Source organism: Salmo salar, chromosome ssa14 (genome assembly GCF_905237065.1).
Source record: "Salmo salar chromosome ssa14, Ssal_v3.1, whole genome shotgun sequence".
NCBI lineage: Eukaryota > Metazoa > Chordata > Actinopteri > Salmoniformes > Salmonidae > Salmo > Salmo salar.
The window spans coordinates 16,697,929-16,721,836 of NC_059455.1; the positions used below are offsets into that span (position 1 = coordinate 16,697,929).

Below are 23,908 nucleotides of genomic sequence, written 5' to 3' on the forward strand. Positions count from 1 at the left end.
ATTGGCACCATCCTGTGGTCAAAAAGTGCAATTAAATTGCTCTTTGTGATAGTGTCGCAGTTCTTATATTTTCCATGTTAAACATTCATGTTTTGTCTTTCTTTATATTTTCGGAATACAAATGTGATCTTGAATATCGCTAACAAATGGATAAATGGTCTATTGTGGTCAGTGACGCACCCCTTTTGAAGGCAGAGCCCGCACCAAACATGCAGCCTCCTGATTGGCTGAGGAGATTGTCAATGAAAAAAGGGAGAGTTATCAGGAAACAAATATGGCTACCCTGTCTGTTGGAGAGCCTCAAGAGATGGAAGGTGAGTGACAATTTAAAATATTGCATCACAAATAGTTTTTCATGAGGGTGGTTAAATATATATTTACCTATTTATTATTGAACCCCCCCACAACTGCACGCTGCAGGGGATGTTATTTTGTGTTACTTTGCCCTTCCCTCCGTGGACATGCTATCTAGCTAATGTTGTTAGCTAGCTTGCTTGTTAGCTAGCTACTGCCACTGGTGGCTATGTCATTCAATAATAAGTTGTTTACGTTCGCTAGCATTTATCTAGCTACTAGTACTAGCTAACATGTTTTTTTCTGTACCTAGGTAAATGTCATCCTCCTATGTTTTTTGTAGTTAGCTAACATTAGCTATATAACATAATGACCGACTCATCCACTTAAAGCAAGTTAGCCTAGCAACTGAGTGTAGTTGAAGTGGGAACATCTCATGGTGATTGGTCTATCAAGCTACTCTAGCTAGCTGGTTGGTCGGCCCTTGCTGGCCAGTCAGCTAGCGTGGAAATGTTGCTTTCAATATTGTCGGATTCTTTCAACATCTAACATCAAACTGTCAGACAGACACATACGAAAATAACCTTACTAGGTACTGTATATAGCTAACTTAAAAACAAGGTTTAGCAAAGTATAAATATGTTTCTACTTATGACCATGCTACTGATCAGCTAGCAGTAGTTTGCAGACAGACAGCCATCCATAGAAAATTAAGAGGCGTCAAAGCACGTCAGATGATGTGAGCCTGCTACATGGGCTCTTTAGTTTTAATGACTCATCCATGGCTACAACTGTGATAATGTCCAAACTACATTGAAGTGACCCAGGCTGTTCCTTCCCATCTGTTCTGTGTGCAGTGGACCGGAAGGGAGAGTCGGAGGAGTCAGGAGATGATGAGACCAGGAGGAAGAGCATCAACGGGGAGGTAGACCCGAACCAGCCTCCTGCCACAGGTGGGGCCTACCTGTACATGTCAAGGAGGCAGCTTCAATTTCCTAATTTAAAACTGAAAACCTACCTATTCAAGCTAGCTATTAATGTTTGATCAATTTGCATAAAGTGTCTTTTGCATTAGTAGGTAATGTATAGATGTATTGTGACTTTTTTTTCTTCTACTTGTTTATGTATCAATGCTGTTTTATGTGAATTGAATGTGGGAAATGCACTCTGCAAATTAAATATTTTTATGTTATGCAAGTATACAGGGTAAGGTTATACACAAGTATAGTGTCAAGTCATGCTCAGTTGGCACAAACTGGAAAAAGTATTTTTATTTGAATCTGACTGAAAGCAGGAAGCACCAGTGACTAGATCAATAAAAAGTGGTCAGATGAAGCAGATGCTAAGCTACAGGACTGTTTTGCTAGCACAGACTGGAATATGTTCTGGGATTCCTCTGATGGCATTGAGGAGTACACCATTTCAGTCATTGGCTTCATCATTAAGTGCAACGACAACATCGTCCCCACAGTGACCATACGTACATACCCCAACCAGAAGCCATGGATTACAGGCAGCATCAGCACAGAGCTAAAGGCTAGAGCTGCTGCTTTCAAGGAGCGTGACTCTAACCCATTGTGTTATTGACTGTACGTTTGTTTATTCCATGTGTAACTCTGTTGTTTGTCGCTTTGCTTTATCTTGGTCAGGTCACAGTTGTAAATGAGAACCTGTTCTCAACTGGCCTACCTGGTGAAATAAAAAAATTACCCGGAAGTTAATAGGAAATCCCGCTATGCCCTCAGACAAATCATCAAACAGGCAAAGCGGCAATACAGGACTAAGATCGAATCGTACTACACCGGCTCTGACGCTTGTCGGATGTGGCAGGGCTTGCAAACCATTAGACTACAAAGGGAAGCACAGCCGAGAACTGCCCAGTGACACGAGCCTACCAGACGAGCTAAACAATTTTTTTATTTAACAAGGTAGGCCGGTTGAGAACAACTGCGACCTGCCCAAGATTAACTTCTATGCTCGCTTTGAGGTAAATAACACTGAAACATGCATAAGAGCACCATCTGTTCTGGGCGACTGTGCGATCACACTCTCCGCAGCCTATGTGACTAAGACCTTTAAACAGGTCAACATTCATAAAACCGCAGGGCCAGACGGATTACCAGGACGTGTACTCCGAGCATGCGCTGACCAACTGGCAAGTGTCTTCACTGACATTTTCAACTTCTCCCTGTCTGAGTCTGTAATACCAACATGTTTCAAGCAGACCACCATAGTGCCTGTGCCCAAGAACACTAAGGTAACCTGCCTAAATGACTACTGACCCGTAGCACACACATCTGTAGCCATGAAGTGCTTTGAAAGGCTGGTCATGGCTCACATCAACACCATTATCCCAGAAACCCTAGACCCACTCCAATTTGCATACCACCCCAACAGATGATGCAATCTCTATTGCACTCCACACTGCCCTTTCCCACCTGGACAAAAGGAGCACCTATGTGAGAATGCTATTCGTTGACTACAGCTCAGTGTTCAACATTATAGTGCCCTCAAAGCTCATCAATAAGCTAAGGATCCTGGGACTAAATACCTCCCTCTGCAACTGGATCCTGGACTTCCTGACGGGCGGCCCCCAGGTGGTAAGGGTAGGCAACAACCATATCCTGCCACGCTGATCCTCAACACAGGGGCCCCTCAGGTGTGTGTGTTTTGTCCCCTCCTGTACTCCCTGTTCACTCATGACTGCACGACTCCAACACCATTCAATTTGCCGATGACACAACATGGGAGGCCCGAACAACGACGAGACACCCTATAGGGAGGAGGACAGAGACCTGGCCATGTGGTGCTAGGACAACAACCTCTCCCTCAATATGATCAAGACAAAGGAGATGATTGTGTACTAAAGGAAAAGGAGCGACCGAGCATGACCCCATTCTCTCTCATCGAGGGGGCTGTAGTGGAGCAGGTTGAGAACTTCAAGTTCCTTGGTGTCTACATCACCAACAAACTAGAATGGTCCAAACACACCAAGACAGTCGTGAGGAGTGCACGACAACACCTCTTTCCCCTCAGGAGACTGAAAAGATTTGGCATGGGTCCCCAGATCCTCAAAATGTTCTACAGCTGCACCTTCGAAAGCATCCTGACTGATTGCATAACTGCCTGGTACGGCAACTGCTCAGCGTCCGACCGCAAGGCACTACAGAGGGTAGTGTGTACGGCCCAGTATGTCACTGGGGCCAAGCTTCCTGCCATCCAGGACCTCTATACCAGGCGGTGTCAGAGGAAGGCCCTGAAAATTGTCCAAGACTCCAGCCACCCTAGTCGTCATAGACTGTTCTCTCTGCTACCGCATGGCAAGCGGTACCGGAGCTCAAAGTCTAGGTCCAAGAGGCTTCTAAACAGCTTCTACCCCCAAGCCATAAGTCTGCTGAAAACCTAATCAAATGGCTACTCAGACTTTTTCATTGCCCCCCCCCCACTTCAATAACTCTACCTACATGTACATACTACCTCAACTAACCGGTGCCCCGCACATTGACTCTGTACTGGTACCGCCCTGTCTATTGTTTTACTGCTGCACTTTAATTACTTGTTACTTTCGTCTTTCAATCTTATCTGTGTATTTTTAAAAAAAACTACAATGTTGGTTGGGGGCACCTGTTGTATTAGCCGCATGTGACGAATACAAGTTGATTTGAGAACATTTTGTACTGTTGTAGCTAGTACATGCAACTCTAGTTAGGCCTAGATGCTGTGTTACAAATCACTTCTTGAAATGTCTTTCTCTTTGTACACAGTTAAAGAGGAGTCTCCTGTTGATATGGATACCATAACCTTGGACCCAGAGGAAGAGGTGATTGAGGGATGGGAATTAGTGTTGCCATAACAATTATGAATGTTGTTCCAATTTAGTTCTCTACCTAACACACCTACCTCTCTTCACAGGATGTTGATCTTGTCCACTGTAGGATTGGGAAGATTGAGGGATTGGAGGTGTTGAGGAAGGCAAAGGTCAGTAGGTTGACTACTGTCAGTCCTTCACCCATACAGTATGATAAAAAAATTATCATATAGCTATTTATAGAAAACATAGATGACAATCACCCTGGAGTAAAGGAGACTGTCTGCACAAACAGAATGACTAGATGAACTAATGCTAAATGTTTGCGTGTCTCCAGACGCTCTCTCTAAGGCAGAACCTGATCAAAAACATTGAGAACCTGGAGACGTTAGTGACTCTGAAGGAGCTGGATCTCTACGACAACCAAATCCGCAAACTTGAGAACCTGCAGACCCTCACAGAACTGGAGTGAGTCTGACCCATACAGTACCAGTCAAAAGTGTGGACACACCTACTCATTCCAGGGTTTTTCTTTATTTTTACTAATTTCTACGTTGTAGAATAATACTGAAGAAATCAAAATGGCCACCCTTTGCCTTGATGACAGCTTTGCACACTCTTGGCATTCTCTCAATCAGCGTAATGAGGTAGTCACCTGGAATACATTTTAATTAACAGTTGTGCCTTGTTAATTTGTGGAATTTCTTTCCTTAATGCGTTTGAGCCAATCAATTATGTTGTGACAAGGTAGGGGTGGTATACAGAAGATAGCTCTATTTGGTAAAATACCAAGTCCATATTATGCCAAGAACAGCTCAAATAAGCAAAGAAAAACGACGGTCGATCATTACTTTAAGACATGAAGGTCAGTCAATACGGAAAATTTCAAGAACTTTGAAAGTTTCTTTAAGTGCAGTCGCAAAAACCATCAAGCGCTATGATGAAGGACCGCCACAGGAAAGGAAGACCCAGAGTTACCTCTGCTGCAGAGGATAAGTTCCTCAGAAATTGCAGCCCAAATAAATGCTTCAGAGTTCAAGTAACAGACATCTCAACATCAACTGGTCAGAGAGGACTGTGTGAATCAGGCCTTCATAGTCCAATTGCTGCAAAGAAACCACTACTAATGGACACCAAGAAGAAGAGACTTGCTTGGGTCAAGAAACATGAGCAATGGACATTAGACCAGTGGAAATCTGTCCTTTAGTCTGAGTCCAAATTTGCGATTTTTGGTTCCAACCCCTGTGTGAACGGATGATCTCATGTGTAGTTCTCACTGTGAAACATCGAGGAGGTGTGATGGTGTGGGGTGCTTTTGTGGTGACACTGTCTGGGATTTATTTAGAATTCAAGGCACACTTAACCAGCATGGCTAATACAGCATTCTGCAGTGATACGCCATCCCATTTGGTTTGCGCTTAGTGAAACAGTGACCCAAAATACACCTCCAGGGTGTGTAAGGACTATTTGACCAAAAAGGAGAGTGATGGAGTGCTGCATCAGATGACCTGGCCTCCACAATCACCTGACCTTAACCCAATTGAGATGGTTTGGGATGAGTTGGACTGCAGAGTGAAGGAAAATCAGCCAACAAGTGCTCAGCATACGTGGGAACTCCTTCAAGACAGTTGGAAAAGCATTCCTCATGAAGCTGGTTGAGAGAATGCCAAGAGGGTTTTAAAGCTGTCATCAAGGCAAAGGGTGGCAACTTTGAAGAATCTGAAATATATTCTGGTTTGTTTAACTCTTGTTAGGTTACTACATGATTCAATGTGTTATTTCATAGTTTTGATGTCTTCACTATTATTCTACAATGTAGGTTTGTCCAAATTTTTTGACTGGTACTGTACATAAATGCATGCATACACACCAGTGTTTCCCTTCCTATCAGCTGACCTTGTGGTTGCCTCGATGACCAGCTTTTACTAACCATTAAGTGCATTCCTCTCCTCAGTTACACTGACAGAACTGAATGAACTTTGTTACTCCATGTGCTATTTTGCACAAAATGTTTCCCCTCAGTAAAGTTGAATTAAACCTGAATGTATTTTGACTCTGATCTCCAGCCAGCTGGACGTGTCCTTCAATCTGCTGAGGAAGGTGGAGGGTCTGGAGCGTCTGACGGGGCTGAAGAAGCTATTCCTGCTGCACAATAAGATCAGCCACATCGCCAACTTGGACCATCTCACCAGCCTGGAGATGCTGGAGCTGGGCTCTAACCGCATCCGGGTGAGACAGAGGCCAAGGGTCAGGGGTTACAGGGCATGTGCGACCAATTACATATGGTTAGAATTTGTATGCAGAGATACAAACTCATTGCTTTTTGGCGATATTCGCCATTTTGAAAATAAAATACTGTAGGTTTCTTTGTCATATCAAAATGATTGACTAAGCACAGAATGCATCTCTATGCGTTCTACAAATAGAATATCAAACACAGTGTGATATCATATCACAATGAGTGCCTCATCCAATAATCATGTGACAGCTGTGATCTTCCCACCGCATCCCCTACCAGCCATTACTCACCTGCTTCTTTCTGTCCGTTCTTTCTGCAAATCTCCATCAGCTTTTAAAATGTACAGTGCCTTCAGACCGTATTCACACCCCTTGACTTATTCCACGTGTTCTGTTACAAAGTGGTATTTAATTGTTGGTTTTTTTGGTCAACGATCTACACGATTGTAACAATTGTAAAGAAATTATGAAAAATCGAACACTAATATCTTGATTAGATAAGTTGTCAATACATGTTTTGAAACATCTTTGGCAAAACTGTAACTAGGCCACTCAGGAACATTCAGTGTGGTCTTGGTAAGCAACTATATATTTGGCCTTGTATTTTAGGTTGTCCTGCTGAAAGGTGAACTCATCTCCCAGTGTCTGTTGGAAAGCAGACTGAACCAGATTTTACTCTAGGAGTTTGCCTGTGCTTAGCTCTATTCCGTTTATTTTATCATGAACTCCCTAGTCCTTGCCAATGACAAGCATACCCGTAACATAATGCAGCCACCACCATGCTTCAAAATGTATTTATTTATTTAACCTTTTTTTATTTAACTAGGCAAGTCAGTTAAGAACAAATTCTTATTTACAATGACGGCCTACCGGGGAACAGTGGGTTAACTGCCTTGTTCAGGGGCAGAACGACAGATTTTTACCTTGTCAGCTCGGGGATTCGATCTAGCAAACTTTTGGTTACTGGTCCAACACTCTAACCACTAGGCTACCTGCCGCCCCAAAACAATTTACGGCGGTGGGATTGAATATGAAGCGTGGTACTCGGTGATGTGTTGTGGATTTGCCCCAAACATAAAGCTTTGTATTCAGGACATAAAGTTAATTTCTTTGCCACATTTTTTGCAGTTTTACTTTAGTGCCTTATTGCAGTAAGGCACTAAACTGCAAGAAATATGTCAAAGAAATTAACTTTATGTCCTGAATACAAAGCGTCATGTTTGGGGCAAATCCCTTAGCACCACTCTTCATATTTTCAATCGTGGTGGCTGCATCATGTTATGGGTATGCATGTCATCGGCAAGGACTGGGGAGTGTTTTATGATAAAAGCAATGGAATAGAGCTAAGCACTGGCAAACTCCTAGAGGAAAACCTTGGTTCAGTCTGCTTTCCAACAGACACTGGGCGATTTAATTGACCTTTTCAGCAGGACAATAGCCTAAAACACATGGCCAAATATACACTGTGGCCTGTTTTTATTCGGTACACCACCCCGTTCACGAAAATTGATTGCTCCTGTAGTCACATGGCCATGGCTTGCAATCGAACATTAGAATGGGCAAAACGAGTGACCTAAGCGACTCTGAACATGGTATGATCATCAGTGCCAGGCCCGCCGTATTCAGTATCTCAAACGGCCGCCCTCCTGGGCTTTTCATGCACGACAATGTCGAGGGTTTGCCGAGAATAGTGCAACAAACATCCAGTCAGCGGCGGTCGTGTGGGCAAACACAGCTCAACAGTGGTGTGTAGAACGGCATCTCGGCTTGCACAACTTGTTGAACGTTCTCACGGATGGGCCATTTCCACCACACCGGGATCAACTCCTATCAGCTAAAAACGAGAAGAAGCTGATGCGAGAGTCAAGATTTGGCATAAGCAGCATGAGACCCATCCTGCCTGTTGTCAACGGTACAGGCTTGTGGCTCTGGTGAATTGGTGTGTGGAATGTTTTCCTGGCACAAGTTAAGTCCTTTGATACCAATTGAGCAATGATTTGAACGCCATGGCCCGACGTATTCTGGGCTGATCTGGCGGCAAAGGGTCCGACACGGTACTAAATGGGTGTACCTAATAAATTGGAGTTGCTTCCCAAACCAACATTGAATGTTCCTGAGTGGCCTAGTTAAAATGTTGACTTAAACCGGCTTAAATCTATGGCAAGACTTCAACAACCAACTTGACAGACCTTAAAAAATTGTAAAAATAATAATGTGCAAATATTGTACAATCCAGATGTGCAAAGCTTTAAGACTTACCCAGAAAGACTCACAGCTGTAACCGCTGCCCGAGGTGATTCTATGTATTGACTCGGGGTTGAATTCTAATCTAATCAAAATATTCGTATTTTTCATTGCACTTTAAATTGACAGAGTATATTGTAGATCATTCAATCTCACTTAAGTTAAAATGTGGGAAAAAGTCTCCAGTGGTGTCACTTGTTAAATCCACTTCAATCAGTGTAGACGAAGGGGAGATGGGTTAAAGAAGGATTTTTAAGCTTTGTGACATGAATTGTTTGTGTACAATTCAGAGGGTGAATGAGCAAGACCACAAGAGTTAGGTGCCTTTGAATGCGGTATGGTAGTAGGTGCCCCGCGCACCAGTTTGTGTCAAGATCTGCAATGCTGTTGGGTTTTTCACGCTGAACAGTTTGTCGTGTGTATCAAGAATGGTCCACCACCCAAAGGACATTCAGCAAACTTGACACAATTGTGGGAAGCATTGGAGTCAACATGTGCCAGCATCCCTGTGGGATGCTTTCAACACCTTGTAGAGTCCATACCCAGATGAATTGAGGCTATTCTGAGGTGGTGTGCAGCTCAATATTAGGAAGGTGTTCTTAATGTTTTTTTTTACACTTGTGTAGATTTGGAGTAAGCAGATCATGTCTCAATTGGCTACCACTTGGAACAGAAAGAGTCATTGTCGCAAAGACTTGATTGGTGTGTGTGGCTCTTTGTGTGTTTCCAGGTAATTGAGAATTTGGACTCGCTGTCCTCCTTGACGAGTCTGTTTCTGGGCACCAACAAGATCACGCAGTTTCAGCATCTGGAGGGCCTACACAATCTGACAGTCCTTAGCATCCAGGTACACACACACTGTGGCTTAATAGTCTCTGACTTCCTCAGTCTTCAGTTTTGTGTTCAGTGGGACAACGAGTCATAGACTGCAGCATTTCTAACACGCAAATGCTTGTGTTTAGTGACCCTACTCAGTAGCAGTACATCTACTCATGGAGACAGTACAATATTTAAGTGGATGTTGTCTTGTCGTCTTTCCTCCAGAGTAACCGCATCACCAAGATGGAGGGTCTGCAGGGTCTGGTCAACCTGAAGGAGCTCTACCTGAGTCACAACGGCATCGAGGTCATCGAGGGCCTGGAGAACAACGTGAGTCAACTGCAACCTGCACAACTGTAGGGCCATGCACGTTGCCATGGCAACCAATACAATTAGAGCAGGGATGCAATATTTATGGATCCCTAATGAAGTATATGTGGTTTGAGTCTGCTAGATGACTTGATGTAAATGTTTTGCGGCTTCACTGCAGGTACAATGTGTTTTTCTTTTTTTTATCTAAAAAAGAATCCTGTGCGATTTACATGGGGGTGAGGGGTGTCTAAGGCACTGCATCTCAGTGCTAGAGGCCCCATTATAGACACCCTGGTTCGAATCCAGGCTGTATTGCAAACGGCCGTGATTGTGCGCCGCCCTATGGGACTCCCAATTGGCCCAGCGTCGTCTGTGTTTGGCCGTTGTAGGCGTCATTGTAAATAACAATTTGTTCTTTACTGACTTGCCTAGTTAAAGAGAAATAAATTAACATGTTGAAGTTTACATACACTTAGGTTGGAGTCATTAACTCGTTTTAACCACTCCACGCGTTTCTTGTTAACAAACTGTAGTTTTGGCAAGTCAGTTAGGACATCTACTTTGTGCATGCCACAAGTCATTTTTCCAACAATTGTCTACAGACAGATTATTTCACAATTCCAGTGGGTCAGAGGTTTATATACACTAAGTTGACTGTGTCTTTAAAGAGCTTGGAAAATTCCAGAAAAGGATGTCATGACTTTAGAAGCTTCTGATAGGCTAATTGACATCATTTGAGTCAATTGGAAGTGTACCTGTGGATGTATTTCAAGACCTACCTTCAGACTCAGTGCCTCTTTGCTTGACATCGTTGGAAAATCAAAAGAAATCAGCCAAGACCTCAGAAAAAGAATTGTAGACCTCCACAACTCTAGTTTATCCTTGGGAGCAATTTCCAAATGCCTGAAGGTACCACGTTCATCTGTACAAACAATAGTACGCAAGTATAAACACCATGGGACCATGCAGCCGTCATACCGCTCAGGAAGGAGACACATTCTGTCTCCTAGAGATGAACATACTTTGGTGCGAAAAGTGCAAATCAATCCCAGAAAAACAGCAAAGGACCATGTGAAGATGCTGGAGGAAACAGGTACAAAAGTATCTATATCCACAGTAAAACGAGTCCTATATCGACATAACCTGAAAGGCCGCTCAGCAAGGAAGAAGCTAGTGCTCCAAAACGCCATTAAAAAAAGCTAGACTACGGTTTGCAACTGCACATGGGAACAAAGATCATAGTTTTTAGAGAAATGTCCTCTGGTCTGATGAAACAAAAATAGAACTGTTGGCCATAATGACCATCGTTTGGAGGAAAAAGTGGGAGGCTTACAAGCCGAAGAGCACCATCCCAACCGTGAAGCACGATGGTGTCAGCATCATGTTGTGGGGGTGCTTTGCTGCAGGAGGGACTGGTGCACTTCACAAAATAGATGGCAACATGAGGGAGGAAAATTATGTGGATATATTGAAGCAACATCTCAAGGCATCAGTCAGGAAGGTAAAGCTTGGTCGCAAATGGGTCTTCCAAATGGACAATGACCCCAAGCATACTTTCAAAGTTGTGGCAAACTGGCTTAAGGACAACAAAGTCAAGGTATTGGAGTGGCCATCACAAAGCCCTGACCTCAATCCTATAGAAAAGTTGTGGGAAGAACTGAAAAAGCGTGTGCGAGCAAAGAGGCCTTCAATCCTGACTCAGTTACACCAGCTCTGTCAGGAGGAATGGGCCAAAATTCACCCAACTTATTGTGGGAAGCTTGTGGAAGGCTTCCTGAAACGTTTGACCCAAGTTAAACAATTTAAAGGCAATGCTACCAAATACTAATTGAGTGTATGTAAACTTCTGACCCACTGGGAATGCTATGAAAGAAATAGAAGCTGAAATAAATCATTCTCTATACTATTATTCTGACATTTCACATTCTTAAAATAAAGTGGTGATCCTAACTGTCCTAAGACAGGGAATTTCTACTTGGATTAAATGTCAGGAATTGTGAAAAGCTGAGTTTACATACACCTTAGCCCAATTTTAAACTTCTGACTTCAACTGTAGTTATTGTAAAATTATGACTTAACATGTCTGCACACTAGTTTAATTGCAAGTATTTGAAAATATTTAAAGTGGTGACTCAATTTATGCTGTTTGTCCACATATAGAAAAAGCTGACAACTCTGGACATCGCAGCCAACCGGGTGAAGAAAATTGAAAACATCAGCCATTTAACAGACCTACAGGAATTCTGGGTAAGAGGGGAGGAGGGATGTAGCATGGATGAGTCATTTTTAAAGTAGATCACTGTCAGTTGTTTGAGAAATAGATATGTCCAAGGCTGCAGATAAGGAAGTTCTGTCATATATGAAATCTTTACCCCCCCCCTCCCCCCAGATGAATGATAATCAGATAGAGAACTGGTCAGATCTGGATGAGCTGAAGAGTTCCAAGGCCCTGGAGACGGTGTACCTAGAGAGGAACCCCTTACAGAAGGACCCCCAATACCGCAGGAAGATCATGCTGGCGCTGCCCACCGTACGCCAGATCGATGCCACCTTCATCCGCTTTTAACCGGCCCGCGGTGCCACCACACATCTCGTACCCCCACCTCAGTGTTCCCCCACCTCCCACTCACCGTCCTTCCCCTGCAACTGCAAAATGGACCTCCGCTCACTGCACTAATTCACCACACACATACTGATGCACACAGACAAGGGTTCCCTTTGTATAACACGTATACTTACACACACATTCTGACCATCACTTTTCTCCTTAACCTCTCTCATACACGTGCACGCACGTACACACTCACTCACACTCACCACCTGACCTATGCTATTGTGTGAACGCTTATTAATTTATTCCCAGAATTGGACTGGAAATGGGCTGGGAGGAGTGGGGGCTGCAGGGATGTCAAAGACCCCATCTTTCCCCACTGTCCTCCCTCCCTCTTTTCTCCTTCTCTCCTCCCCTTTTCTTTTGCATGTGGAGTAGGGAAATATTGCCCTGCCTGATTGGCCTTTGTATGATAAAAAAAAAAAGAAGGCAGGCTGTTTTCTCTGTTTATTGAAATTGCAGTGCACCTGGCGGAGAAGGGGATGAGTGGGCATGGGAGTGTTTGTCATGTTTTTTTTTAGGAAGGTCTACTACACTCAACAGATATCAAAGTCTTATTTTTTTTTATATTAAAGATTTAAAATGATCAAATGTTTAAAAAAATAAATAATGATGTTGGCGTATGATACTTAGTGTTTGCCATAGGGATATTTAGAGCATCATAACACTGGACTGCTTGCATATTGCAGCTGCATTACGGACACTGTCTCGTGCACGTGGTATCTTGTTCAAAGTGAAGGATTGAACTTAATTCACGCCGTCACATCAAAGAAGCGCTCTTTGTGCTCGATCTGAAACTGGTCTGTCTCAGGCCAATAAGGCAAATGTTCTGAACACATTGTCACCCGAAGGAACAGACCAGGGTTTTTTTCATTGATTTCTATTAATTCTCTTATAAAACATTTGCTTTGAATGGTAATCCTTTGGTAAACATCCCCAGGAGATTGTCTGCTTTTGATTTGTAAATAATCAACATTTCTTCGACTGACTCAACATCCTAACTCATATGAATCTGCAGTCTGAGCTGTTAATCCTTATGTCAATCTTGCTGCTGTGAAATGCAACAAACATTCAGTGATGGTGGTATTCAGCACTTCTTTCTTTTCAGGCCATGACCCTCAAATGTTTTGAGATAATGTAAAGAAAAATATGACAATCTGTTATATTTCTAAGTCAATAGCCCATGCATATACATTTATGGAGTCACCTACAGTTGTACACTTACAGGGAAAGTTTAATTGAAGTGAACCGTGTTTGTGAACAGAAATGGGCTCCTATTGACCTGGATCAGTGGAGTGTGTCTGAGTGAAGGTCTCTGTGTGGTATGTGGAAGGGAAGGAGTGTGTTTGTGGTGTAAATCACTTATAATCACATTGCTCAGGACCTTACTATTGCCAATCAATGGACCAACAGGCTCAGAATTTGCCCCTAACCGCAGATCTAGGATCAGTTAACCATTCTGTACCCCCAATCAGATTTGAACTTTTAATAGTGTATCAGTGGTTAGGGGAAAATATATATTCCCACCTGCAGAGCGAAAGGTGACCCATACAACTGGGGCTTATTCAAGAGGGTGCAACATTTCGGAATGTTACAGATAAAAATGCAATGTATCGAATTTCAACTATTGACTCCTCCCTTTGCCAGACAAGTTGGCAGTTCTATACATGACTTTTGTATCTGCCCCACTAGTCCCAGTCCCTCAGATGGGTTCATAAAACAATGCCACACAACTCACTTGTATTTTTTTTGCCTTGTTTTTAGTGAAGCTTGGTAGACTGTTCTTGAACTGAATGTATTATAAAAGACTAAATAATAAAGTTACTTAAATTACATGTCTCCCCCCACAAGTGCTTACACCACTAAACTGACATTAGTAAATAGATTGAAAGCTACTATTGCATGCACTGTATAAATTAGATTACATGTATTGACTAAAACTACTGTACTATTGTGAATACTGTGAAGAGAAGAAAAGATACCCTTGTATGGGCCATTGAGCAATGGTAGGGGCGGCCTGCTACTCAGCCAACGTAGTCAAACCAGAGATAGGGCAATGAAATACATTACCCACAATCCAACACAAGTGTCTGTGTGACGCAGCCTTCCAGGCAAAGCTCGCGAGTACAGAACGGCAGTACGCACGCGCATGATTTGTGTTGTTGTTGGTGGCGGTAAGATGGCGGCGCTCGGGGACGCATCAACTCCGGGGGTGAATGGGTTAATACAACAGTTCACATCTATTACAGGTAAAATGTGTTACCTTTTATTGTTACAATGTACATTTTTCATGAGTTATCTTCCGAAAACAATCATGTCGCCACAGCATCACAGAAAGCTGCGCAGGAAAATCAGACCGGGCATCAGTGCTTACTTACTGCCCCCTCTTGTCACACAAGGGGAAAAATAACTGGAGATAGCTACGACCGTCAAGTGTGTGGTCACCAGAATGGAACATATAACTTTTAAACATAAAATTACCCCCAGGAAAGACTACTTAGAATTGTCTTGGGATGATGTCTGACACAAAATGGCTTTCTAGAGTTTCCCCAAAAGTCATTTTGAGTATCTAGAGGTGCAATAACTCGCCTTATTTTCTCTCATTTCTGTGGAATGGACGTTGGGTGCAACATTTTCCTCTTGTCGAGCTAACCTAGCCTAGGCTCCACCTTACAATGGCTGAAACATCTCCCGCCTGTCATGTTCAAGCGATCGGAACGGAAGCACCACACCAGCCTCCCTCTGCTAACGTTACTGTTACACAAAGTTTGCATTAAAATTGTAATTTAATGATGCTATGTTTAATGTTATATATATGTAGATGGCAATTTGGCCGATCATCCCATTTTTTGTGTGATCGTATCATGTTCTGTCGAGAAGACATGAAAAGTGAAACAGACATGCGCAGTAAACATGACAAACTCTAACCATCTATACATGCAGACATTTTTGCATGTACGTTTAGATTGCATGTAAATTGCACATGTCACACAGTTCTTGATTACCATGCATGGAGATATAACGTATACAAAGTGAAAGTGCCATTATCCTTCTGCCAGTGCGTTTAGCTCAAACAAGAACCGCGCATGCGCATTCGTTAAAAAAATATTTTTTTATCCTAGTTGGTGTACAGATCTCGTGAAACATTTAATAACATGGCTTATGTCAACCAATTAAGAAATGATTCAATGCAACAAAATATATTTCAGATGTAATATATCTGGTCGTGTGTGTGTCATCCATGCCATTTGTTATATTTCCCCAGGTGCCACAGAGAGTGTGGGGAAGCATATGCTAGAAGCATGCAACAACAATCTAGAAATGGCAGTGACCATGTTCCTGGACGGAGGGGGGATCGCAGAGGAGCCCAGCACCAGTTCCAGTTCAGCAGGGGCATCCAGCAGCAAAGCTCCCCCCGCAGAGTAAGTCAATGGCCTGTTCCACCACACCAACAACTGCAGGGTCATAAGAGATGGGGTCTGTGATGAAACAAACCCAAACTTCGAGAGATCGCCAATCCTGGTCTTGATGTTTTCCATTTAAAGCACATTCATGAGAAAAAGAAAGATCTGCACTCCTGGAATTGAAGTTGAATATTGTCTGTCTGTTTTGCAGTGACGAAGTGCGGGCACCCATCCCTCAGAAGCAGGACATACTGGTGGAACCAGAGCCTATGTTTGGAGGTACAGTACTGCAGAGCAACCCCATCATTTAGTCTACCTCACTACAACTTGAAGCTCCCTCTTTCTCCCCCTCTCTGTCTCAGTCCATCTAACAGTCTCTCACTCTCTCTCCATCTATCACTCTCGCAGCGCCAAAGCGACGAAGACCTGCCCGCTCCATATTTGACGGTTTTAGGGACTTCCAAACAGAAACCAGTAAGTAGCCTACATGTGTATGTGTTTGCATAGAAAATAGTGCCACCCAGCCTTCAGGCAAAGCTCTACTTGTGTTGTGATCATAGTCAGGTTGTGGTATATACGCTAAAGGCTTCTCTGCCCTCTTTAAGTCCGCCAGGAACAGGAGCTGAGGAACGGCAGTGCGGCGGACAAAAAACTCAGCACACTGGCGGATCTGTTCCGGCCCCCCGTCGAGCTCATGCACAAAGGCAGCTTTGAGACGGTGAGGATCCCCCTCCCCCCCTGGACACCCAAGCTCCCTTGACCCGGAGGACTGTCAGTCGACCCTCATCCAAACCACCCTTAGCCAAAAGGATTGAATAGGCCTCTAAGCAGTACGGTAACAATTCCACCTAGCCTGCCAGAGGGCAAGGTGGAGCTATCACCATATTGCTTAATACGTATCTGGCTCCTTTCTCTCTCTAGGCGAAGGACTGTGGTCAGCTGGAGAACAAGTGGCTGATGATCAACATCCAGAATGTGCAGGACTTTGCCTGCCAGTGTCTCAACAGAGACGTGTGGAGCAACGACGCGGTCCGGACCATCATCAGGGAGCACTTCATATTCTGGCAGGTACGAATGTGCACTCACGCATGAAATGTCACCTTCCCATTCAGAAATAAATACTTTGTGTTTCAGGAGCTAGGTTTCCATCCGCTTTGCAGCAGATATTCATGCAAATATTATCAAATCTGCATTTAAAAAAAAAATCCCACCAGAGATGTGTTTTATATCAGACTTTTTGCGGAAAAAAGGTTGTGCGTGATGATGTAGTTCACATAAAAAACACTTAAGCTGTTAAATTCCCATGTACCGAATAAAAACATTCAAGTTAAATGGGTTTCAGCTCATTTTCAACTCTACTGATGGTTTTGTCACAAAAACTGTTTGATAGTAAATGTGTCCATTCTGGTCTTGGTACATGCGCTCTAGCCAACAGCTCACAGATACTGTGTGGGTAGTCTACCTACATTATGAGATTATTATGGACGAGCAATATTATTTGTTGTTGTAAAATGGCAGCCAAGCATCGATCATCACCAGACTAAGACCCTCTATATTTCTTGGAAATGAGCGTCAAGCTTTTTACCGTCCACTTTCACCACCTTGAAGTTCATAACTTATTTCATCTGTAGCCTAACAAACTGCATGTTTATTAGGACCACACAACATATCTTAGCATGACTCCCAAGTTTACTTCGATATGAAGGCTATTATATAAATATCTGCGCATGAAGTAGTTTCCACCTCCATTTATCTCATAATTAGTTTTACAGACACAAAAAAGATTCCACCGTGTCGAACGAACATTTTGTCTGTCGGGCATTTGTAAAATTGTACTGGCGTTTCATGTTTCCATCAGCCCAGTTGTGACTTTGTTTTTCATGTGTCAGGTAATTCATCTGCATGAAATGGTCGGATGGAAACGTGGTTACTGTCACTAAGTTTTTCTCCTTCTTGTCATAAAATCAAAGTTTATTTGTCATGTGCGCCGAATACAACAGGTGTAGACCTTACAGTGAAATGCTTACTTACCGGCTCTAACCAATATTGCAAAAAAGGTATTAGGTGAACAATAGGTAAGTAAAGAAATAAAACAACAGTAAAAAGACAGCCTATATACAGTAGCGAGGCTATAAAAGTAGCGAGGCTACATATAGACACCGGTTAGTCAGGCTGATTGAGGTAGTATGTAGATATGGTTAAAGTGATTATGCATTTATGATGAACAGAGAGTAGCGGTAGCATAAAAGAGATTGGCGGGTGGTGGGTGGCGGGACACAATGCAGATAGCCCGGTTAGCCAATGTGCGGGAGCACTGGTTGGTCGGCCCAATTGAGGTAGTATGTACATGAATTTATGGTGGTCTGCTTGAAACATGTTGGTATTACAGACTCAATCAGGGACACGTTGAAAATGTCAGTGAAGACAGCTGCCAGTTGGTCTGTCATGCATACACAGTACATATGCTGTCACTTCCACACACGCCGTAGAGGCATGTTGGCGTGTTGAACTCCCCTCAACACGCGTAGAGGCGTGTTGAGGGGAGCTGACCTGCTGTGTGTGTGTGTGTGTGTCTGCGTTGACAGGTTTACCACGACAGTGAAGAGGGACAGAGGTATATCCAGTTCTACAAGCTCAACAAGTTTCCCTATATCTCCATTTTGGATCCCCGGACAGGTGAGGCCTGCTCTGGGTTTCTGAGTGCTTGATCAGTTACTAATACTAAAAAGGTTTTGAAAGTCTTACTGACGATGCTCGTGTTTGACCGTTCTGCAGGTCAGAAGATGGTGGAGTGGAACCAGTTGGACGTGGCTTCGTTTCTTGAACAGGTGACGGGCTTCCTGACGGAACATGGCCAGCTAGACGGCCCGGCATCCAGCCACCCGCCCCCCGCCAAACGCGCCCGCTCCGTGAGTCACCGCCTACTCTCTTTTTCAGCTTTCTCTGTGTTTTCTTAAACAAGGTCCATAATGCTAATTCCAGTCACATTGTAACTTTATTCTCTCAATCTGTTCTATTTCTCTCTTCATCACTTCTATCTCTCTTTCACACCTCTGTTTGATTTATTCTCCCCATCTCTCTCTCAGGAGAGTCTGATAGACGCCAGTGAGGACAGCCAGTTGGAGGCAGCCATCCGAGCTTCTCTCCAGGAGACCCACTATGAGTCGTCCTCTGCCCCCGACCTCCCTGACTCCCCCCACTCTGCAGATGCAGACTCGGACGGAGACTCCGAAAGCGGAGCCCTTCTCTGACAGCGAGGGCCTAATCTCTGTTGACGGCTCGGACAACGAGACAACAGAACCCCGGGAAGGCAGCTCCTACTCCATGGGCGGACACACCCCTCCAGGACCAGCCCCTCCCACTTCTGCAGCCGCAGCACCCCAGCCCCCGCCACGTCCAGACAGTCCCCCCGCCCGTCACAGGAAGTCCCCCCACAAAGAGAACAGCCACAGAAAAGAGGAGAGCAAAAAAGAACCACCTGGAGCCTCCGGCGGCCGCCCAGGCCCGCTCCCAAGCCGACCCAGACTCAGAGCATTGTTCTGGGGAGAACCATCGCACCTCAGCTGGCCAAAGCTCCAGATCTGTTAAGACGGAAACCTCCGACCTCGACTGCCTTGATGACAATGGTATTAAAACTACTCTGTTATTGCGCATCATGTTTAAGTGTGTGGCTATGACTGTTACTCTGAGATTGTAGCCTAGCAGGTAGCCTAGCAGTTAAGAGCATTGGGCCAGTAACCAAAAGGTCGCTGGTTCGACCAGGTGAAAAATCTGTCAATGTGCCCTTGAGCAAGGCACCTAACCCTAATTGCTCCTGTAAATTGCTCTGGATAAGAGCATTTGCTAAATGACCAAATGTAAATTGTGTGTGTATCTACGACTACGTCTTCATCCATCTCTACCCTGACTGCATTCTTCCTGTATTGTATCGTCAGGTCCCAAGGCGAGACTGATGCTGCGCTATCCAGATGGCCAGAGAGAGCAGATCGCCCTGTCGTTCAAGGCTAAGCTTATGGTGAGAATGGACTCTTGTGTTAGGTCTTCGGTTCAATTCATAAGCTGAATTAAGTCCACGTAGAAAGTCCTGGTCAGTTTTCAGTTCAAGAATTGATTTTCAATTAATCCTGAGTTGAAATGCAACTGACCCAAACTCCCTGGGACATTAACATATAGGACATTATAAAGGCTCTTCCATGCCTATAATTACAGTGGCAACAAAAAGTATGTGAACCCTTTAGAATTACCTGGATTTCTGCATAAATTGGTCATACAATTTGATCTGATCTTCATCTAAGTCACAACAGTAGACATACACAGTTTGCTTGAACTAATAACACAAATGTATTGTATTCAATATAGACCAAAAAAAATACATAATTTAAACATTCACAGTGTAGGTTGGAAAAAGTATGTGAACCCCTGGGCTAATGACTTCTCCAAAAGCTATTTGGAGTCAAGAGTTGGCTAACCTGGAGTACAATCAATAAGATGAGATTGGAGATGTTGGTTAGAGCTGCCCTGCCCTATAAAAAACACTCACAAAATTTGAGTATCCTATTCACAAGAAGCATTGCCTAATGTGAAACATGCCTCAAACAAAAGAGATCTCAGAAGACAAAGATTAATAATTGTTGTCTTGCATAAAGCTGGAAAGGGTTAAAAAAGTATCTCTAAAAGCCTTGATGTTCATCAGTACACGGTAAGACAAATTGTCTATAAATGGAGAACTTTCAGCACAGTTGCTACTCTCTCTAGGAGTGGCCGTCCTGCAAAGATGACTGCTTGAGCACAGCGCAGAACGCTCAATGAGGTTAAGCAGAATCCTAGAGTGTCAGCTAAAGACTTAAGAAATCTCTGGAACATGCTAACATCTCTGTTGACGAGTCTACGATACGTAAAACAATAAACAAGAATGGTGTTCATGGGAGGACAACACGGAAGAAGCCACTGCTGTCCCCAAATAATATTGCTACACGTTTGAAGTTCACAAAAGAGCAGCTGGATGTTCCACAGCGCTACTGGCAAAATATTCTGTGGACAGATTAAACTAAAGTTGAGTTGTTTGGAAGGGAACACACAACATTATGTGTGGAGAAAAAAAGGCACAGCACACCAACATCAAAACCTCATCCCAACTGTAAAGTATGGTGGAGGGAGCGTCATGGTTTGGAGCTGCCTCAGGGCCTGGACAGCTTGCTATCATGGACAGAAAAATTAATTCCCAAGTTTATCAAGACATTTTGCAGAAGAATGGAAGGCTTTCTGTCCGCAAATTGAAGCTCAACAGAAGTTGGGTGATGCAACAAGACAACGACCCAACAACCGAATGGCTTCAACAGATGAAAATACGCCTTCTGGAGTGGCCAAGTCAGAGTCCTGACCTCAACCCGATTGAGATGCTGTGGCATGACCTCAAGAGAGCGGTTCACACCAGACATCCCAAGAATATTGCTGAACTGAAACAGTTTTGTAAAGAGGAATGGTCCAAAATTCCTCCTGACCATTGTACAGGTCTGATCCGCAACTACAGAAAACGTTTGGTTGAGGTTATTGCTGCGAAAGGAGGGTCAACCTGTTATGAAATCCAAGGGTTCACATACTTTTCCACCCTGCACTGTGAATGTTTACACGGTGTGTTCAATAAAGACATGGAAACGTATAATTGTTTGTGTGTTATTAGTTTAAGCAGACTGTTTTTGTCTATTGTTGTGACTTCGATGAAGATCAGATCAAATTGTATGACCAATTTATGCAGAAATCCAGGTAATTCTAAAGGGTTCACATACTTTTTCTTGCCACTGTAGTTATCAAGCCGTTATTTAGTAAGCTGTGCTGGCCCCCCACGGGGGGCCAGCACAGGAAAATAAGTATATGAAATGTATGCATTCACTACTGTAAGTCGCTCTGGATAAGAGCGTCTGCTAAATGACTAAAATGTAAATGTTGTTACTTACCTTCTTCCTCTGTGTCCTCCACCCCATCCAGGCTCTGGTGAGACACGTCCAGTCGAAGGGTTACCCCAACGAACGCTTCGAGCTCGTCACAAACTTCCCCCGGCGGAAGCTGGCCCACTTGGACTATGACATCACACTGCAGGAGGCGGGGCTATGTCCACAGGAGACTGTATTTGTGCAGGAGAGGAACTAAGCCCCTGTCTTTTCTATCTCTTCAGGCCACACCCATATCACCAATTACCCAGGAGAACGTAACAGGCTGCAACCTTTTGTTCTTTTGGAACAGTGGATGGACTCCATTATCCATCATTCGACTGGGACGAAGTTGCTGCCCGTGTACTTTGTTAGAGGGCATTTTGTTCATCGTCAATTACCGAAGGCATTCTATTCTGATTTTAGTTTTATTCTGAGGTAATAAACCGATCGGAGTACAATACATTAGAGATACAGTGAGAAATAAGCTGAGGGCCCGAATAATGATCAGAGCTGGCATCAGAGTTAGCAGACAAAATACTTTTATCCCCTGAGTTGTTAATACTTATTTTTTTTGAGTCATGGACACCTACAGCCAGGTAAAGGAGGGGCTTGAACTCTGACCCTGAGCTCCGATGGGTCCCAAATTTGCTTTTCTCCGTGTTGATTGGGCGAGGAGCTTTTGCAGTAGTGACCGTGAGAAAGGGGGTGACTTTGAATATGGGAATCAATGGAGAGGGGGGGTTGAGGGATTTTTGGGGAGTGGGGTGAGGTGTCCTTAACTGTCAACCTGCACTGTACAGGAGTGGTGTAGCGATTGACATTTAGTCTAGTTTTTTTCTTATTTCATTCATTTTTTTATATGCTGCCCCATTTCCAAGAAAAGATGCTGATGCTTAAATATAATCATCAAAACAAAGGGAACTTCGGCTTGTTTGTTCTATTCAATTTCTACCATGTTGTGTATCTGCAATCTGTCTAAATTGTGACCACGAGCTCAGAAGTATAGTTTTGGTGATGATGCATTGAAAATGGCCACAAAGAAACCCAAATTGGCCCCTTGAATCTACAATATCACTCAGGTATTTCTTGGTACCCCCGCCCCAATGACCTGAAGGATCTCGGTCAGTGTAAACAATGGGTTGTGGTATTATCACTCTTTCTAGCCCAGGACGGTTAAATGTTGGTCCTGGAGGGCCAAAACACTTCTGCTTTTCATCCTCTCCTAACCAGGGACTAATTCAGACCTGGGACACCAGAGTGGTATACTTAAGCAATACGGCACCATGGGGGTTTGTGGTATATGGCAATATACCACGGCTAAGGGTTGTTCTCTGCCCGACACAACGCCGTGTGCCTGGACACAGCCCTTAGCCGTGTTATATTGGCCATATACCACAAATCCCGGAGGTGCCTTATTGGTATTATAAACTGGTTACCAACGTGATTAGAGCAGAAAAAATACATGTTTTGTCTTACCCCTTGTATATATCTGATATACCACTGCTGTCAGCCAGTCAGCATTCAGGGCTCGAACCACCCAGTTTATAGTACAAAGCAAGCTAGATCTACTCAGGCTTTTTAAAAGTTAACCAGCTTCAGTTCGCTTCACATTCAAGGTCAGGCTTTATCCGTACTACGAAGGTGGATATTTCTCATCAGCCTCCCACGTGGCCAGTCGAATGCTGAACTCTTCATTGAGACAATGTTGAAACATCAATCCATCGGCGAGTCAGTGCCACGTTTACATTTTGTGGCGAAATGAAAAAGTTATTTTGTAAATTCAGCAGGCTATGGTGTGTAATAGGCTTTTAGAAGTGACGTCTTTGGTGTGCTTATCAATGCACGAACACCTTTTCCCCACTCCAATCGCTCCTTCTATCTGTGGAACAGCTTGTTGCATTGTGGCCATAGACATATAATCCATAGAAGGGTTTTTGAACCTCTAACCCTGCCAGTTTGACTGTTAAACTCATGGGTACACTAGCAATGGCTGCCAGTCTTGACTTGAATGGGTACTGCCATACTATGGATTATATGTCTATGGTTAGTTGTGGCTTTGGCAAATTTTTAAATCCAATCGGGCAGAAAAACGCAGTTTGGAAAGCAAATGCTGTCATTACTAAATGTGTAATGTGATAGGTATTTTAATATTACAATTTTTTTTTAACACAAAACATTTGATTAATAAAATATTTAATCAGTTGTCTTTCTCAAATGAAAGGGATGATAACACAATATTTGTGCGAGG

The 23,908-nt window shown here is 43.6% G+C and overlaps 2 protein-coding genes across 2 annotated transcripts; both read left to right on the forward strand.

Annotated features, from left to right (window-relative positions):
• Positions 1 to 143: 143 nt before the first annotated feature.
• On the forward strand, positions 144 to 14,159 carry ppp1r7 (protein phosphatase 1, regulatory (inhibitor) subunit 7). The gene is made up of 10 exons (XM_014139618.2): positions 144 to 314; positions 1,152 to 1,247; positions 4,059 to 4,114; positions 4,207 to 4,272; positions 4,440 to 4,570; positions 6,169 to 6,331; positions 9,315 to 9,431; positions 9,629 to 9,733; positions 11,876 to 11,962; positions 12,105 to 14,159. Exons 1-10 carry the CDS (start codon positions 275 to 277, stop codon positions 12,279 to 12,281), a joined length of 1,038 nt encoding a protein of 345 aa, XP_013995093.1. The 5' UTR covers positions 144 to 274; the 3' UTR covers positions 12,282 to 14,159.
• A 273-nt stretch (positions 14,160 to 14,432) lies between these two features.
• Positions 14,433 to 23,862, forward strand: LOC106568865 (UBX domain-containing protein 7). Its single transcript, XM_014139617.2, is given in 13 exon segments — positions 14,433 to 14,575; positions 15,592 to 15,748; positions 15,942 to 16,009; positions 16,139 to 16,204; positions 16,336 to 16,448; positions 16,652 to 16,798; positions 18,316 to 18,406; positions 18,506 to 18,639; positions 18,817 to 18,966; positions 18,968 to 19,013; positions 19,015 to 19,356; positions 19,666 to 19,745; positions 21,716 to 23,862. Coding segments are annotated over 13 exon segments (1,626 nt in total). The 5' UTR covers positions 14,433 to 14,505; the 3' UTR covers positions 21,878 to 23,862.
• The last annotated feature ends 46 nt before the right edge of the window (positions 23,863 to 23,908 follow it).

What these genes read in the sequence shown, in the direction of transcription:
- ppp1r7 (XM_014139618.2), top strand. Translation starts at nt 275, where the DNA reads ATGGCTACCCTGTCTGTTGGAGAGCCTCAAGAGATGGAAG. An exon ending in AGAGCCTCAAGAGATGGAAG is followed by an intron (nt 315 to 1,151) that starts GTGAGTGACAAT and finishes TTCTGTGTGCAG; the next exon opens with TGGACCGGAAGGGAGAGTCG. An exon ending in CCTTGGACCCAGAGGAAGAG is followed by an intron (nt 4,115 to 4,206) that starts GTGATTGAGGGA and finishes CTCTCTTCACAG; the next exon opens with GATGTTGATCTTGTCCACTG.